Source organism: Ixodes scapularis, unplaced genomic scaffold (genome assembly GCF_016920785.2).
Source record: "Ixodes scapularis isolate PalLabHiFi unplaced genomic scaffold, ASM1692078v2 ptg003631l_1__unscaffolded, whole genome shotgun sequence".
NCBI lineage: Eukaryota > Metazoa > Arthropoda > Arachnida > Ixodida > Ixodidae > Ixodes > Ixodes scapularis.
This window is the reverse complement of record NW_024610343.1, coordinates 3,279-18,338: the sequence shown is the minus strand read 5'-3', so window position 1 is coordinate 18,338 and position 15,060 is coordinate 3,279. Positions and strand designations below refer to the sequence as shown.

The following is a 15,060-nucleotide window of genomic DNA, read 5'->3' as shown; positions in this document are numbered from 1 at the left end:
CGCACAGATGCCGACAACATCGCATTTCAGTGGTTTGTTTATGGGCGATAGCGAGCTTCTTGCCCTCACTCCATGGCACATGCGCAGCGCCGGTGGCGTCCGCTAGGGGCGCTCCGGTTTGTTTGTAAACATGAGTAGTTGTATACTTATCTGTGTCTATTTGCACTTTGTTTCTTTATTAATTGCTTCCTGGCTTTTTGTAATGTAGAACAATTCCAAGGCTGCAAGCACAAGCTATTTGTTCAAGGATGCATCTCGGCTGCACGAACTTGATCAGCAGGAGCAACTGTCAGAGATAAAGCTTTCATATAAGGATGTCACTGGCTAAACTGCAAGTTTACAGAAAGCATATGAGGTCTCTTCACTTTGAAATCTTTTGAACCCTCCACCCATCTTACATTGGCCCCCACACTCAAATGAATTTAAAACCACTGAACTATAGGAAGAAACCCATCCCTGACTCTTTTATGTGATGTATGAGGAGTGTAACTGCGGCTCTGAAGTTCCCACCTCTATCTGCAGAAGGCAGGCTGCGTAACGTAGGGGGTGGTTTAACGGCTTTTTGGGCACGTGAGTCTGTCTCCAGTTCGTCCTCTCTCGGCTCACGTCCCGCTCCGTCTGTGCAGGGGCCGACGGGAAGAAGGACAAGAAGGAGGAGCAGGCCAAAGTGGCGGAGCCGGCGGCCAAGGCCTGAGTGACGTCAAGGGGGCGGGGTCGCCTTCGCACTGGCTGGCCCAGAGTCGTGTCTGCACTCGCACTAGCTGCACCCTAGCGGCCGCTAGCTTCTCGTACCCCGGGCTAGAGCCCCCCATTTCCAGCTTTCCCCCCCTCGTGTACGCACGCTTGTCGCCCAGTGTCCCAATCATCCCCTTTTCACGAGGTGCTCTCAAGTACCTTTTTCGTTCCCCTGACAAAAAGCGGACGTTTTCTCTCTTTGTGTGTCCAACGCAATGTGCAAGCGTGTGTGTGTGTTTGCAAACCCCTGGGATTGGTGGCCCGGCGACGGTGTGTATTGGGAGTCTGGCCCGCTTGGGAGTGGAGGGGGAGGCAGGGTCCCGTTTGCACCTAAGGATTCTGGAGAACGTTGTGAAGCTCATCAAATAAAGATTGCCATTGTGGACCTTGACCACTGTTTTGTTTTTTCTTTTAGAATGTACCACAGTCGAACCCAAGCAGTAGTGAAAAAATGTGGTTGCCTCTTGCTTCTCTTTTTGTACCTGCGTCATGCCATTTTCATGTTGAAGATGTGCTCCTGCTCCGCCGTCGTAGGTCCCAGTAAACGGGGTACCACTAGGATATCACAGACGCATGTCGCTGATAGTCAATCTGGTTAGGTATTTTTCCATTTCCTTGCTCACTTCGTGCACTGGAGGATCCTCCATTGTTGTCAGGAGTTACCTTGTCAGTTTGACTGGACGACATTCGCTTCACAAACTGATGCAATGCTCTAATTTATCCACCCGGCCTAGGAGTGCATGCACCATGTCGTTTGGATCCACGGCACCTGCAGTGTTGGTGTCTTCCCAACTTTTAATCATGTCAGTCATGGTCTTTTCAGTTCCTCATTCTTGTTTCTGTGTTTAGTGTCCACCTCCTCAATCATCTTGCATATTCTGCAGACGAAGTCGACATTTTCAGTCTCTTGGGTGTTCTTGAAATTGCTCTCTGAAAGATATGCCCATCTCCCGCTTTTGTCACAGCCGATGGGGGGGGTCCTCTGGCTTTGCAACCTTGCGGCTCCTCCCATTGGACATCTTGGCGATAGTGTGCTATCGTTTCGTGTTTAAAAAAGTGAAAGCCGTTTACAACTTCCTGTAACGCCGAATTGGAGCGCAGCTCTTGAGGAGGAGGAGTGGAGGGTATATTCCTCCTCCTCCCTCGTGATCATGCCTGCCAGTCCTCCTCGCCTCCCGCTCCCACTCCCTCTCCTTTACCACCTCCTCGTCCTTCAAGCTCCTCCCCCCCCTCGCCTCCGGCTCCTCGTCTCTCCTCCCCCCTCCTCCACCTTCGCACTGCTTTCCTCCTTGCCGCTCAAGCCGGACAATGAGGGGAGGAGGAGGGGGAGGAAGAGGGGGAGGAGGAGGAGGGGAGGGGAGAAGGGGGAGGAGGAGGAGGGGAGAAGGAGAGGGAGGGGCGCGGTTACGCCGACGCCGACGGAGGAGGAGGGGAGGGGAGAAGGGGGAGGAGGAGGAGGGGGAGAAGGAGAGGGAGGAGGAGGAGAGGGAGGGGCGCGGTTACGCCGACGGCGACGGCGACGGCGACGCCGACGCCGACGGCGACGCCGACGCCAACGGCGACGCCGCTCAGGCTGGAAACGGGCCCCTAAGAGCTGCGCTCTAAAAACGGCGTTAAGCACGTCGCGACGTTTAAAGGAAGACCTCGATAAGAAACTATCCGCCAGATTCGAAACCAGGGGTGCTATTCTGGTCGCAAACGGGTACCTTTCGAGTTGTGACGTATCGAGAAAGAAGGGGCGGAGCCTCAAACTAGAATGATTCTTGTTTGAGGCTCCGCCCCAACGTTCGGGTTCACGCACGCGGTCAGCTAGAATCTGACGATGCCCACGTCACGATGATGTGTCCACGCAGTTGGGGCGAAGAATTCCCCGCATTTCCCCCTGTTCTTTTTGTTCTCTTCTTTTTTTCCTCCGGGAATTAGAACGAGCGAATCACGGAGGAAAGGCTACCTTCCGGAAAATGGAAGGAAACAGAAAAAAATAACATTATCCTTTTATAAAATACAAAAGATTATTTCAATAATTATGATGTAAAGTAAATTTAGCTAAGATATCTCAGCTTGTTTTCTCGAAGTCCTTCGCTACGGTCTTTGAAAACAAACATGGCGAAAACCGTGGTAACGACCTTGTGGTGTTTGTGTCTCGTTTGCGTCGTTGCTTTCCCTGCTTCTGCACGATACGGATGGCATTACGAGAAAAACAAATATTATGTGAAGGTGCGCTGCGACACCGATCATCCTTTGTGAAGCCGCCGTGAACATAAGCTGCAAATGAAATTTCCTGTTTGCCTGTGAAGGAGACTTCAAATGGATACAGAGCTGACGACGACTCTGTGGTAGTATATGACAAGTCATGAGATCGACGCAGAGTGCAACGGTTGTGAGCATCCTGTGGATGATGCAGGAAAGTTTCTTCGGGCAGTTTTAATAATGCTTTGCTCCTTTGCTCACTGCAGTGATTATGCCGGTATAGTCTCCATAAGACATGCTCTTCTCTTTCGGCGCTGAAGAAATGCACGCGACGGCATAATCTCGGGCAGTCTTTTTTATTTATTTTTATTTGCAGAATAGCTCGTGAAAAAAAAAAAAAAAAACGGCCTTTACGTTTTTCCACGTCCCTACATAGGTACCTCGCTTTCCCATTGGCTTCATTGCGCGTGACGATTCAACGCCATCAGGGTTGCCACTGGTGGCTACTTTTCGCCAAATTGGCTACTTTTGGGGGCGCTTGGCTACCAAAAATTACGCTTGGCGATCTGGCGATTTTCTGGCTACTTTTGGCGGCTCGTTGCGGCTCTCAGCAGTATCGCACAGACACGTTTCCAGGCCAAAGCAAGCTCGTCCTGCAAATTTTAAACGCTGGAAACGGGGAGCATTTACCTGGATTCTGCACAAGCTGACCTTGGGGAAGCATTTTCAGAATTGCTTGCTACTAGCGGACTGCCTGCCCAAGAGCAACTTCGCACTCGGGAATGATGCTTTGGTTTTAAATAAAATGGCTAGTCAACTGCAAACGCGCACTCTTAACACAACATCTGCACACTGCAGGTTTCAAGCAATCAGCCCGGAGGTTGAAATGGGGCCCAATGCTTGCTGGGAAATTTTCAGTTTGCCTTCTCACCTTTTCAGCACCTTTAGGAATGAGCTGGAAGCGGTGATCCGACTACTGTGGTCTGCTTTTGCAACGAACGAGACGAGTCCTGTGTTCAGCGTTTGGTACCAAGCACTGGTTTTCAGGGATGCTGCCGCTATATGCCCTTTTCCAGGAGTAACCGCAAGCGCCGTAAAGATTCTGACGCTTCCAGTCTCAAATGCCGAAGCAGAGAGGGTATTCTCCCATGTAGCGCTGACTAAAACGGAACTTCGCAATGAGATGAAGCTTTAACTTCTGGAGTCCATCCTAAGAATTAAGTGTGGCCACCGACTGCAGCGGAAAACATCATCTACATACATGATCCCAGATAAAATGCTCCAGAAAATGACTGCAAATCATTCTGGGGCCAGCAGCATCTACTAGCACTTTGCTGCAGTGTTTGATATGAGTTTGAAGTGCTTCACCGTCACGCTTGTAAACTCCTATACGGCCGGCACGTGTGTGCAATAAACTGAAGATTCCTATATAGTGTTCGCTACTTCTTTTTTTTTTTTTTAATACCGTTTTCTTGTACATATTTGGTGTGGCGACTTTTTTGGCGAAATCTCGAATAGAATGGCTATTTTTGGCTACTTTCTGTACGTGATTTGGCTACTTTGACTCAAAACCCAGTGGCAACCCTGAACGCCATTTGCCATGGAAACGTTCGTGAAACTAGAAAGCCTCTGTTTGCCGCTAACAGTCATTTTTCGAGTTCGGGTTGTGACGACAAAATGACGTAAGAACAAGAATGCACGGGACTATTTGCATTGTTTTAACTCGACCACGGTACCCTTGGCGAGTTAAACTCGAAAGAACATGGCCGCGATGCTCGTCGGATCGACCGCGGCTGGGGTTGGACATGCGATCGGTCACTTGATCAACGCGCACACGAATACTTTCGTGCTGTTGGATGAGCCCATTCGGCGGCAGGACCGGTTCGAAGAGCACAGTGAGCTGGCGTTTACCGTCTCCGATGTAACGCTTGGCGAGATGCAAGACTTGGCTTCTTATTTGTGCCGGTGTTATGAAGCTTAAAAGTGGTGGTGTTGTTGTGGCTCGTACGGTAGCGTTGCTGAGATTATGAAGAAGGTAATAGACCTTTATTCAGCGTTGCCGTGCATTAAGATTCAAAACCTCACCTTGACACAAAGGGAACCACGTTTCCGCGAGCACGGAGGCAGCAGCCAACGGTCTGAGAAAGAATTGTGCCACCGCCACGACCGCCAGCGATCGCCCCAACGGCAAGAAAACAAACGACAAGCTCATTGAGGTTTGTGTAGTGCTGACTACTGATTCATCGGACGACAAAGGTGAATGATGTAAAACGCAACGTAGGTTTGCCAGCGTTTTGCAAAACGAATTCGTTTCGTTGAAAATTTAATTTGTGGAATTCGTTAACGCCTTGAAAGTTTGACGGGGACCGCATTGTGAACGCAGGCTTCACACAAGTGTTTTCTACAGTGTGTGCTTTGGCTGCATGCATATAAAGACAAAAACACTGCCTATATGGTGCATAAAATAAAAGAAATTTCGTTCATCTTGATAATGTTGACTATCTATTGAGTGCTGTTGATAGTAGTGGCGTAGCCAGGAACTTCTAAGGGGGTGAGGATGGAGGGGGGTTGAGGTGGCTGGGATATTCATGACTTGGGGTGCGGGGGGGATGGTGTCGGAATTTGTGTGTATATACTAGGGCCCGCCGGATTTGGGGAGGGAAGGAGCGAAGCCCCATAAACTCCCCCCCCTCGCCCCCCCCCCCCCCCCCCCCCCCCCTGGCTTTGCCACATAAGGGGAGCATCCTACATTCACAGGCTGCTATAAGCATGTGCATAGCCACTGAGCTCGTACCACAATGGCAAGATAGTTGCTGACATTCTTCACGTTACGTAGCAGTTCTTTCTTTAGTACATATGCTCGCTTTTCCTTCACACATCTACTCTGCCTCCGCTTGTCGTTTATGCTTGATGGTGATAAGCCAACAGTGCGTATTTGCTCTGCATCACAGGCAAATTTCAAAAAACCAGCTCACACTACTCTTTAATTTCAATGAGTTACTGTCACTTTTGAAACGACAATCTATTTAATTGCTATAATAACCTTTACATTAAACACACGTGTGTTGAATGTAGGACAATTTTATTTTTATTGTTTTTTTTGGTCACGAAGATGACAACCATCCACAAGACACTGGCTAAATTTCTCGTCTACAGTAGGTAACAATGTTACCATACTCTGTCAGACTAAACTGCTGCTGTCTAGACAAGTAACGATTCATTTTAGGACCGACGTGTTCGTAGTTTATTGCAGGGCGTCGAAAAGTGTTCTTATGACTTTCCGATGACTGACTTGCAATTCCAGCAGCTTGGCGTGAAAAGGTAAAATATATAATTGATACAACAAAATGCCATCAGCAACCCATCCAGATTTTATTGCGTGATTGACAGCAGCTACAGACCGCAACAAATTGTCAACTGAAGACATAGGTACTAAGTGTGCACTAACTTCGAAGCGGTAGAAACCCTGAAGTTTAAACGTCAACTTACCACCATGTTGTTAATGGCAAAATGGTGTTTGCGGCAAAGTGTTGGAGTCCTTCAGAATGGTGACGGTCTCCTTCAGACCGATGATGACGGTGACGAAGGTTTAGTTAGAGTCTTAAGTTTAGTCAACGCACCCGACGGCGTCGGTGTGCTTGCCATGGTGGCGACGAAAGCCTTCTTTCGCACATGCCTCAGCTGCCTCGGTCCGGGGTTTTGTCGACACAACCGTCTCTTCCCAGCCGGTTTACAGCGATACTCACGACGGCCGTCACGGCTCTGATCACCATCCACTGGGCATTAGCTATGTGATCATCGGGGGCAACCGCGCCCTTGTAGTTCCCCGTTGCGAAAAATGTCAGTGCGATTCAATTAGTAGCTGCTGCTCGACGGTCATCATCTCTCATCGTCACCGTCTCTCGTTGTCACACTGCGATCACACGGTGCTTTTCGACAAGCGGAATTGTCGTCAGAAACAGTCGTCGTGCATCGCGAAGGCAACCGGGTGCTCGCGGAAAACCTGTCATTGTACGCGTTGGTCGAGCCATCGTTGAGCAACAAGCATCGCCGCCATTTTCTACGCTCTAGAATCCTGCCCAAAGCGTTCCCCTTCGTGCAATACAAAGAGGTTAAAAGCACGAGCGCATCACCCCGAACGATCTTGCACGAACGTTGGCTTGCACTGCGCAAGCGCGCCTGCTCGACAGGGACGTTGAAAGCCCGGAGCACGTTCTTGTAGCTCCTACACCCGCACTAGCTCGCACTCATAGTGAAACAGAGAGTAGGGTGTGTCGAGTAATACCGCAGTTAATCTAGTGACGCGACTTCCGCTATGTGCTACGTAGGTCGGACGTTGTCATACGTCACTTTGTCGTCACGGTCCGAACTCGGAGAACGACAGTTACGGCAAACGGTTGCTTTCGTGTTTCGCGAACGTTCCCATGGGAACCGCGTGGAATTATCACGCGGGCTGTGGCCAATGGGAGCGCGCGGTTCGTAGGGGGGAGGAGTTTTCGAGAAACACGAACGTGACCGTTTGTGACCAGAATAGCACCCCAGGGCGCACCTTATTTATTATTTGCGCCATCTCTCGATGGCTGTGCATGCTTTCGGAGGTTCAGCGCCATCTTTGAGGGTTTTCCGTCCTTGCTGCCTGCGCGGTACAAGCCCCTTCTCCCTGCGAAGCGTTTGTCGTGCTATCTTGTTTTTGAGTATATTGAGGATATCAGCAGTTCAAGAATAGGTTGCAAATATTATCAAGCTGGAGTTAGTTGACTTGGTTGACTTCAGTACCAGAGCAGGCCAGGGAGCAGGCGCACTCACGTTTGTTTCGGAATCGTGCGTTAACCTATGTGACAGTTCGTTGTTTAACTGGCGTTTGCGGCTACGGATTGAAGTATGCAAGCAGTTCTTGACCCAGTTTGCCTTGGCCCTGCATATACTGACCCGAAGTGCAGTTTTATAATGGGGGCATTGGAATGTTTGATTTTGGATTCTTAAGATTGACTCATCCAAGTACGTTCAATTGTCTAACACAAGACCGACTAGACACAAGCACAGCCATATACTTGTTGACTATTCGTTTCATAATAACACTTTTAAACACTCATTTTTTCCCTCTGCCATTAGAATCTGGAATAGCCTTGATCCATACGTGTTCAGTCACGGCACTGTTGAATCATTTATCAATGCAGTCGAAGATTAACTTTTTTCGTAATTATTGGATGTTTTGAATGACGAGAAGTGTTGTTCATTCGTTGTTAAGTGCCTCACATGTATCTTTTTATTATGTACCAATGCCTGCAATAATCCCTTCCGGGATTGGCAGTATTTTGAAATAATAAATAAATAAATTAACAGGCTAGATGGAAAAAGAATATTATAAAACGAATTTACAACGAAGGAAAAAAAATTTAGAGGTATATTTACGGCGGAAAACGAATTTGTAGTTGGCGCCCGCGGGAGCCGCCGCTGGTCACGTGATAGGCCTGTGCGCCGCCGCCGCACAAGTTCTTCGGCTTCGGGGCGCCGCCAGCGCCGCGGCGCCGCCGCCCCGCCGCCGTCATCTGACCGATCTGACTGCCAAACCCAAGCTGCCCAAGCCGCCCAAGCCCAAACTGGCCAAACAAACTGTGGGCCAAACCCCACGGCCGACCCGGCATAGAAACATATGAACGCGTTGCGAGCAACGTGCAGCGGTCTGACCGTTTGGTAGTTTGGTTACGTTTGTGCTTGTAGCCGCAGGTGCCGCAGGTGTGAACACAGTGTGAAGCATTTGTGCATCGTGCTGGCGGTGGCGCATGCGCGGCGAGGTGGACGAAGCGTTGCCGGCAACCGGCCGCGCTGGGCCCCTGGGCCATCGACGAAAGGATGGAGTCGCGTCGGTTGTTGACGCGGGATTGTGACGGCTCAAACGCTTCTACCTCGCGTTGAAAGCCGGGACAGGAGCGTGACAAATCGGAAGCGCTGACATCTGCGATCGTGAGAGGAAGAACGAGAAAAAGAACGACAGAAAATCGGAAGGAATGGGACGCAAGGCCTGTTCTTTTTGCGCCACGGATTGTTTACTTTTTTTACGCTGCATGCCGCTGGCGTTTTCTCGTGCAGATTAGGCAACGACCGTGCCAGTGATGGTTTGTTACCTCTGTGTTTATCAAAGTCGCATCGGCAATCTGAACTCCACCGATGGCAATCGCTGTGCGTGCCCCGCGGCTTGGAGGCGGCCGAAAGGTATGTGACGATGCCGAATGCGGACGTCTTCCTCGTTATTTGTGGAATGGACTCCGTGGTGTGGATATTTTCGCCCGTCCTGTGTCGTGTGTTATCCCTGCAGCTAAGCAGTGACAGTTCAAAGTTGTCACTGGTCGTCGGAAAGATCAGTCGGCTTTGGGGGGCTCCTCAAGTTCGAGTAGCGGCCATTTTGAACGGCCGAGGGGGGAGCGGAATTTTGTCTCCCTCGCGGATTTGGAAAGCGCTCCGGATCTACGGGTGGAATTTACCGGTTCGGACTGGCGAGGTTTGAAATGCTTGAGCCGATCGACATGCACGACTTGCCGATTACGGTTACGGCGGTCAGATGAAGGCTGTTTAGGCTCCACGAGGTAGTTGACAGGGGATGTTTGGCAAATGACTCGATACGGTCCTTGGCATATATATATTACTCTTCTCGCCTTCTTTTGTGTCCCCATCGAAGGACAAAAAAAAAAAAAAATAACAGTGCAAAAGACGAAGTACACTGTAGACAAGAAGTACACACGGAAAGTTCAAGAACAAGTAGAAAAAATACACAGTACTGTGTACTTTTTCACACGAAGACAAGTACAAGACTACACTCCAAAAAAAGTCTGCGTCTACTTTCACGCACAACACTCGGAGAGCCAATCACCGCAACTTACGGAGGCAGCTGAGGGAATGACGAAGCCGAAACTCGTGATTTGGCCAAAAAACGCAGCCTCAGTTGTGACATTGAGCAATGCAAAACGTCACGCTTGCATTGCTTAATGTCACAACTCAGACTGCGTTTTTTGGTCTAAACATATGTTTCGACATCGTCATTCGCTGAGCTCCCTCTGTAAGTTGCGGTGATTGGCTCTCCGAGTGTTGTGCGTGAGAGTAGACGCACAGACTTTTTTTTAGAGTGTACTCATAAAAAAAGCCCGTGCGTCTACTTTTTCCGCACGACACCTCGGAGAGCCAATCACCGCAACTTACAGAGGGAGCTCAGCGATTGACGATGCTGTTTGGACCAAAAAACGCTGACCGAGTTGTGACATCAAGTAATGCAAAATGTCACGCTTGCATTGCTTAAAATGTTACAACTCGGACTGTATTTTTTGGTCTAAACATATGTTTCGTCATTCGCTGAGCTGCCTCCGTAAGTTGCGGTGATCGGCTCTTTGAGTGTTGTGCGGGAAAGGAGACTCACGGGCTTTTCTTAGAGCGTAGTAGAAGTACGCAGAACGAACGCTCTGTGGTACTTCTTATTTTGTATTTTGCGCCGTGTTTTTTGTTTCCTTTATGAAATAACTATAGCCTGCCAGTTTATTTTGATTCAGTTTCTCCTTTTTTTTCCTCCTTTTCCAGAATATGTTTCACCGACCTCCTAAGGACGATGTTGCTCTTCTTGTAGAAGAATCTGGAGTTGAGCAAGTTGGTACATCTTAGATTCGAAAAGTGCCAGAAAACAAGGACAACAGAAGGAATAGACTATTGCTCTTCTTCCTCGAGTTTCCGATGACGGGGTTGTCCAGGCTCACAACGGCCGGCTGGACCCCGGAACTGGTCGACGAGGCCTCGGGCGTGTACCAAGTCGAACTTCCCAGCGAGAACCCCGTCTTCCCTTCGCCCTGTTGAGGCAGTCGTTTCGAGGTACCATCGAACGAAGACCCCCTTCCTCCGATTATCGCGCTAATTAAAAACGTTTATTCCCATCGTAAGAAATACACCAACAAAGGTGTGGACGTTTCGCCGCCCATACAAGTGGCATCTTCATTACGCTACACACTGATACAAATTAGGCGAGGAGCCAGCCAGTCGCCCTTTTATCGCGTATTTATTGCGCACTGCTGCTGCAATGCTTTGTTTCGCACGTGGCGTGACGCTTCGTCTGTTCTACGACGTTACCAGTTTAAGGTGCCTTCATACAAGACTAGTGACATAAAACTGGCGGGGGAAAAATGTGCCACAACAAAACGTGCAGCACTCCGCCGTGCCGACAGGAATGTTGGGAACAGTATTCTTAGCTTGCATTGACGTCACATCGCGTACTTTTGACCACCATGTAAGAGAGAGCAGTGTTGGAGGTAACGCGTTACTAGTAACGACGTTACTGGTAACGCGTTACATTTTTCGCTAACGCAGTAACGTACTCGTTAGTATTCTGAATGACTAACAAGTAAAGTATTTCCGTTACTTTTTTACGGTATCGGCTGTCAAATTTCGTTTCTCGTTACTCGTTACTTTTGACCAAAACTGGTGAAATCCTGCACGAGCTTATCTCAAAATCCTGCACCAGCGTATCGCTGCACGGAACCAGCACCGGTCACAGTAAAGATTAAAAAACAACAACAAAAAAAACTCCCTTCTCGAAGGCGAAAAAAACCTTCGGCTACCAGCTAATTCCGTTCATCCTCCTTTTTCTTTTTTTCATAGTGTCACCACCTACAAGGCTTGAACGAACGACTGCGTTACAGCCTCCTCCCCTCCCTCCTCTTTGCCCCCCCCCCCCCCTGCTTTGTGCAGCAGAAGTGGACAGTGGGGGGGGGGGGGGGGGGGGGGGGAGCCGTGGAAAGATATCCGTTTACAACAGTGGACAACTAGTGGCGAAGCGATTTGCTCATTTCTCTAGTTAAAAAAAAAAAAATAAATAAACATTCTTTGTGGAATATTTTTACCCTCGCTCTCCCCCTCGCTGCCTGCAAATTCCTGGCCCACTTTTGTACACAGAAGAACCTTTTGCTTGATTAGTCTTTAATTCCCTAAGGTCATGATAAAAAAATAAAAACAGTTTTAAACCTGGAAAGAAAACTTACAAACACGAAACCTTTTTTTTTTTTTTTTTTTTTCACAGAAAAACTAAGAGCTACTGCTGGTAAGAGGCAGCAAGTGATTATAGCCAGTGTGCTGATAACCGGTGTCCTGTTCCAGATAGTGAAGTAAACCAGTCTCTGGTAATAGTATGAACCGGACTGTTACTAAAACCGGCGTACAGATGAGGGGTGTTGGTTGACTGGTTGTGTTCCAGCAGTCCTCGTTCGCATGCTGTAGTTTATAAAAGCCGATTGATTAACATCTCCGACTCATTCTGCGCGTGAGATGGGCATGAATAACGAAAGTCCGTCGCCATGGCCAGCAGGTCTGAATGAAATGTATCAACTAAAGGAGACAGAATCAGGTAATTTACAGTTTCAATGCCTAATCTGCATGCCGAAAATTATGCTGCTTCGCGCATCAAAACACTATGAAACCACTCTGTAAATTTTTATCTTTATCCAAGCTTGTTAAGGAGGCTTATCATAAATTTCTGCCAAACATATGTACTCGAGCAGAAAAGTAACATAAAAGTTACTTAAAAGTAACGTTCGTTATTTTTGAAAAGTAACGGTTACGGTATATCGTTACGTTTGTAAAAGAGTAACGTAGCTCGATAACGCGTTACTTTTTACCAAACTAACGAGTAACGCTATTTCGCTACTTTTTTTCGGTAACGGGCACAACACTGAGAGAGAGAGAGAGAGATTGAAGCTGATTTTGTAGGAATTTTGAGAAACGGGTTAATCTTCACTAATCTTGAGAGAGGAGGATGGCAACGTCTGTCTGTGCAAATCTGGTAGACACAGAAGAGGGTCCTGGTAAGAGGGGAGATCCTTCTTCCCCTCTTCTCTGGTGATCATCGGAGCGATCTGTAGATGACGTCAAGTGCAAGCCATGTATATACATAGCTTGCACTGACGTCACTTGATCCGACATAATGGTGGAAAGGGCGCGGGAGAGCGTGGACAATCGAAGACTAGCGGACGAGCGCCCTACCAACTGATCTAATCTGGAGCTGGCAGTGAGTAGAGAAAGGAGCTGCCACCAGTCTTCATCATAACCACCGCTAGGGTGAGATCAGTCAGTCGCTAATGATTTAATATGACGAGTTTTAGGAGAGGTTCCCACAGGCAGAAGTCAGTTTATTCTTAGGTAAATCTCGTCCTCTTTGAGGACTTCCCCTAAAATTATTAGATCAATCTATATATTTGAATAGGGAATCCGATGAATACAAAGGTCGCTTTCTTAAAAAGTGGGATCGGAGACAAGTGGGAATCCATTGAAGCGGAACAAGGAGCGTTTCCAGTGAACTCTTCTTTCGACCGCGGAGAGATTTGAAACGGGCGCATCACACTTGTGGGAGGAGCTTCTCCTACCTTCTTCACTTGTAACCGACTATAACAAAAACATTCGTGACTTTTTTTTTCTTTTTTTTTTTTTTTTTGATGTACGTTTTAGGGATGTACGAGCGAAGTTTAATTTTGCGACAAATTTGTGACATCCTCCACGATTGGCTTAATTACTAAACACCTTTCTTGCCACGCCCCGACGATAAGCAGGTAGGGCACTCTAAGAGAGGCCTGCGCGTGTATTTACCCGTAAAACACTCGAAGAGCCAATCTTTGCGGTCTACGAAATCAGCTCAGCGAATGAGCCGGAACATCTGTTTAGACCTCAAAATGAAGTCTGCGCTGTGGCATTACGCAATGCAGGCATGACACTTTGCATTGCGTAATGCCACGGCCCAGACTTCATTTTTAGGTTTAAACGGATGTTCCGCCTCATGATTCGCTGAGCTGATTTCGTAGATCACAGAGATTGGCTCTTTGAGTGTTTTGCGGGTAAGTAGACACGCAGGCATTTTTAGAGTGGACGGGGATCGAATGATATCTTTTCGTTTCGCCGAAGAGGAGAATTAACTCACCACCAGTGGCGTAGCCAGAAACTTTTTTTATAAGATGTCCACAACTGGAGTACGGGAGATGGGGGGGGGGGGAGGGGGGGTTGAAACTTTGTTTTTTTTCGGTTTTATGACGTAAGTAACCATGCTCATCTTGCGTAGTTCGGTGTTGCCTTGGCTGAATGCATTAGAAATATTGTCGAAGCGTTATACACGTCATGTAGATTGCAATATGTTATACAACAAACATATTTAAAAAAATAATAATAAAGCAAATAATTGAAAAAAAAAAAAAAAAAATCTCAGGATCGGTCTCGGGCCGGGCCCGACCGGTCCGGAGACGAATGTGTACAACCCGGCCCGATCGGGCCCGGTCTTTTGGGTTGGCCGGGCCCTTGCAGTGCAATAGTGCAAATTTGTCCAAATAAGCCGAAAATAGAAAACTCCGTAAACATAAATCATAATCAAATGAATCATACAGGCACATACATTTCTCCCCATACCAGGCAACGTATATACTACGGTAGGGACAAACGGGGACATTCTGGGGGCGTGGGGAGTTTTCGACCCGGAAAATTCCCCAGCCGAACGAAGCGACGAAGCCATGCGCGAAGCCCCGACGATGATGGTGATGGCGTAGACGTGGCTTCATTTGTTCGTGTTTTGAGTAAAAGCCGAATAAAAAGATGTAGTGTTGTGAAACATTATATTACTTTTAAGAGATGGTGTCCAAACTCTGAATACAAAGCACGCGTTAGTTATTTGGCGACTTTATATCTTAAATAAAAGCAATAAAGTCTATATTTGCGACCGCATCACTGCACAGTACATGTCGCACGTGTCGAGTGGGTTCATCTTTTCCAACCTTTTGAGAATTAACGCTGAGGCCTCTCCTCATTATGACGACTTAATCTTTCGCCTTTTACTAAAGATTACCGTGGGGAGGGGCACTCCAATGAGCCTATAGGCCAATTTTTGGAAGGCCGCTACCGTTTGGTAGGGGCCTCATAACCAAAATCGAAAATCAGAATTCAAGTTCGTGAACCTTCCCGAACAACACCCTTGAGGGGCATTCACCGCAACTTACGGAAGGGAACTCAGCGAATGACGATGCCGGTATACGTTTAGACCAAAAAACGCAGTCCGAGTTGCACACTCTAAAAAAAGTCTGTGCGTCTACTCTCCCGTGCAACACTTGGAGAGCCAATAAGCGCAACCTA

The 15,060-nt window shown here is 48.0% G+C and overlaps 1 protein-coding gene and 1 non-coding gene across 5 annotated transcripts in view; both read left to right on the top strand.

Annotated features, from left to right (window-relative positions):
- LOC121834700 (zinc finger RNA-binding protein) overlaps nt 1–1,126 on the top strand; it is a 36,665-nt gene extending 35,539 nt beyond the window's left edge. For all 4 annotated transcript variants that reach the window (XM_042288433.1, XM_042288432.1, XM_042288431.1 and 1 more), the window contains one exon: nt 627–1,126. In XM_042288433.1, coding sequence (XP_042144367.1) covers nt 627–694 — 68 coding nt within the window. In that variant the 3' untranslated portion in view covers nt 695–1,126. The remainder of the gene's footprint in view (nt 1–626) is intronic.
- Nucleotides 1,127–14,718: 13,592 nt separating this feature from the next.
- Nucleotides 14,719–14,840, top strand: LOC115311754. Its single transcript, XR_003917093.2, has one exon. It is a non-coding gene; the product is annotated as a U5 spliceosomal RNA (small nuclear RNA).
- Nucleotides 14,841–15,060: the final 220 nt, after the last annotated feature.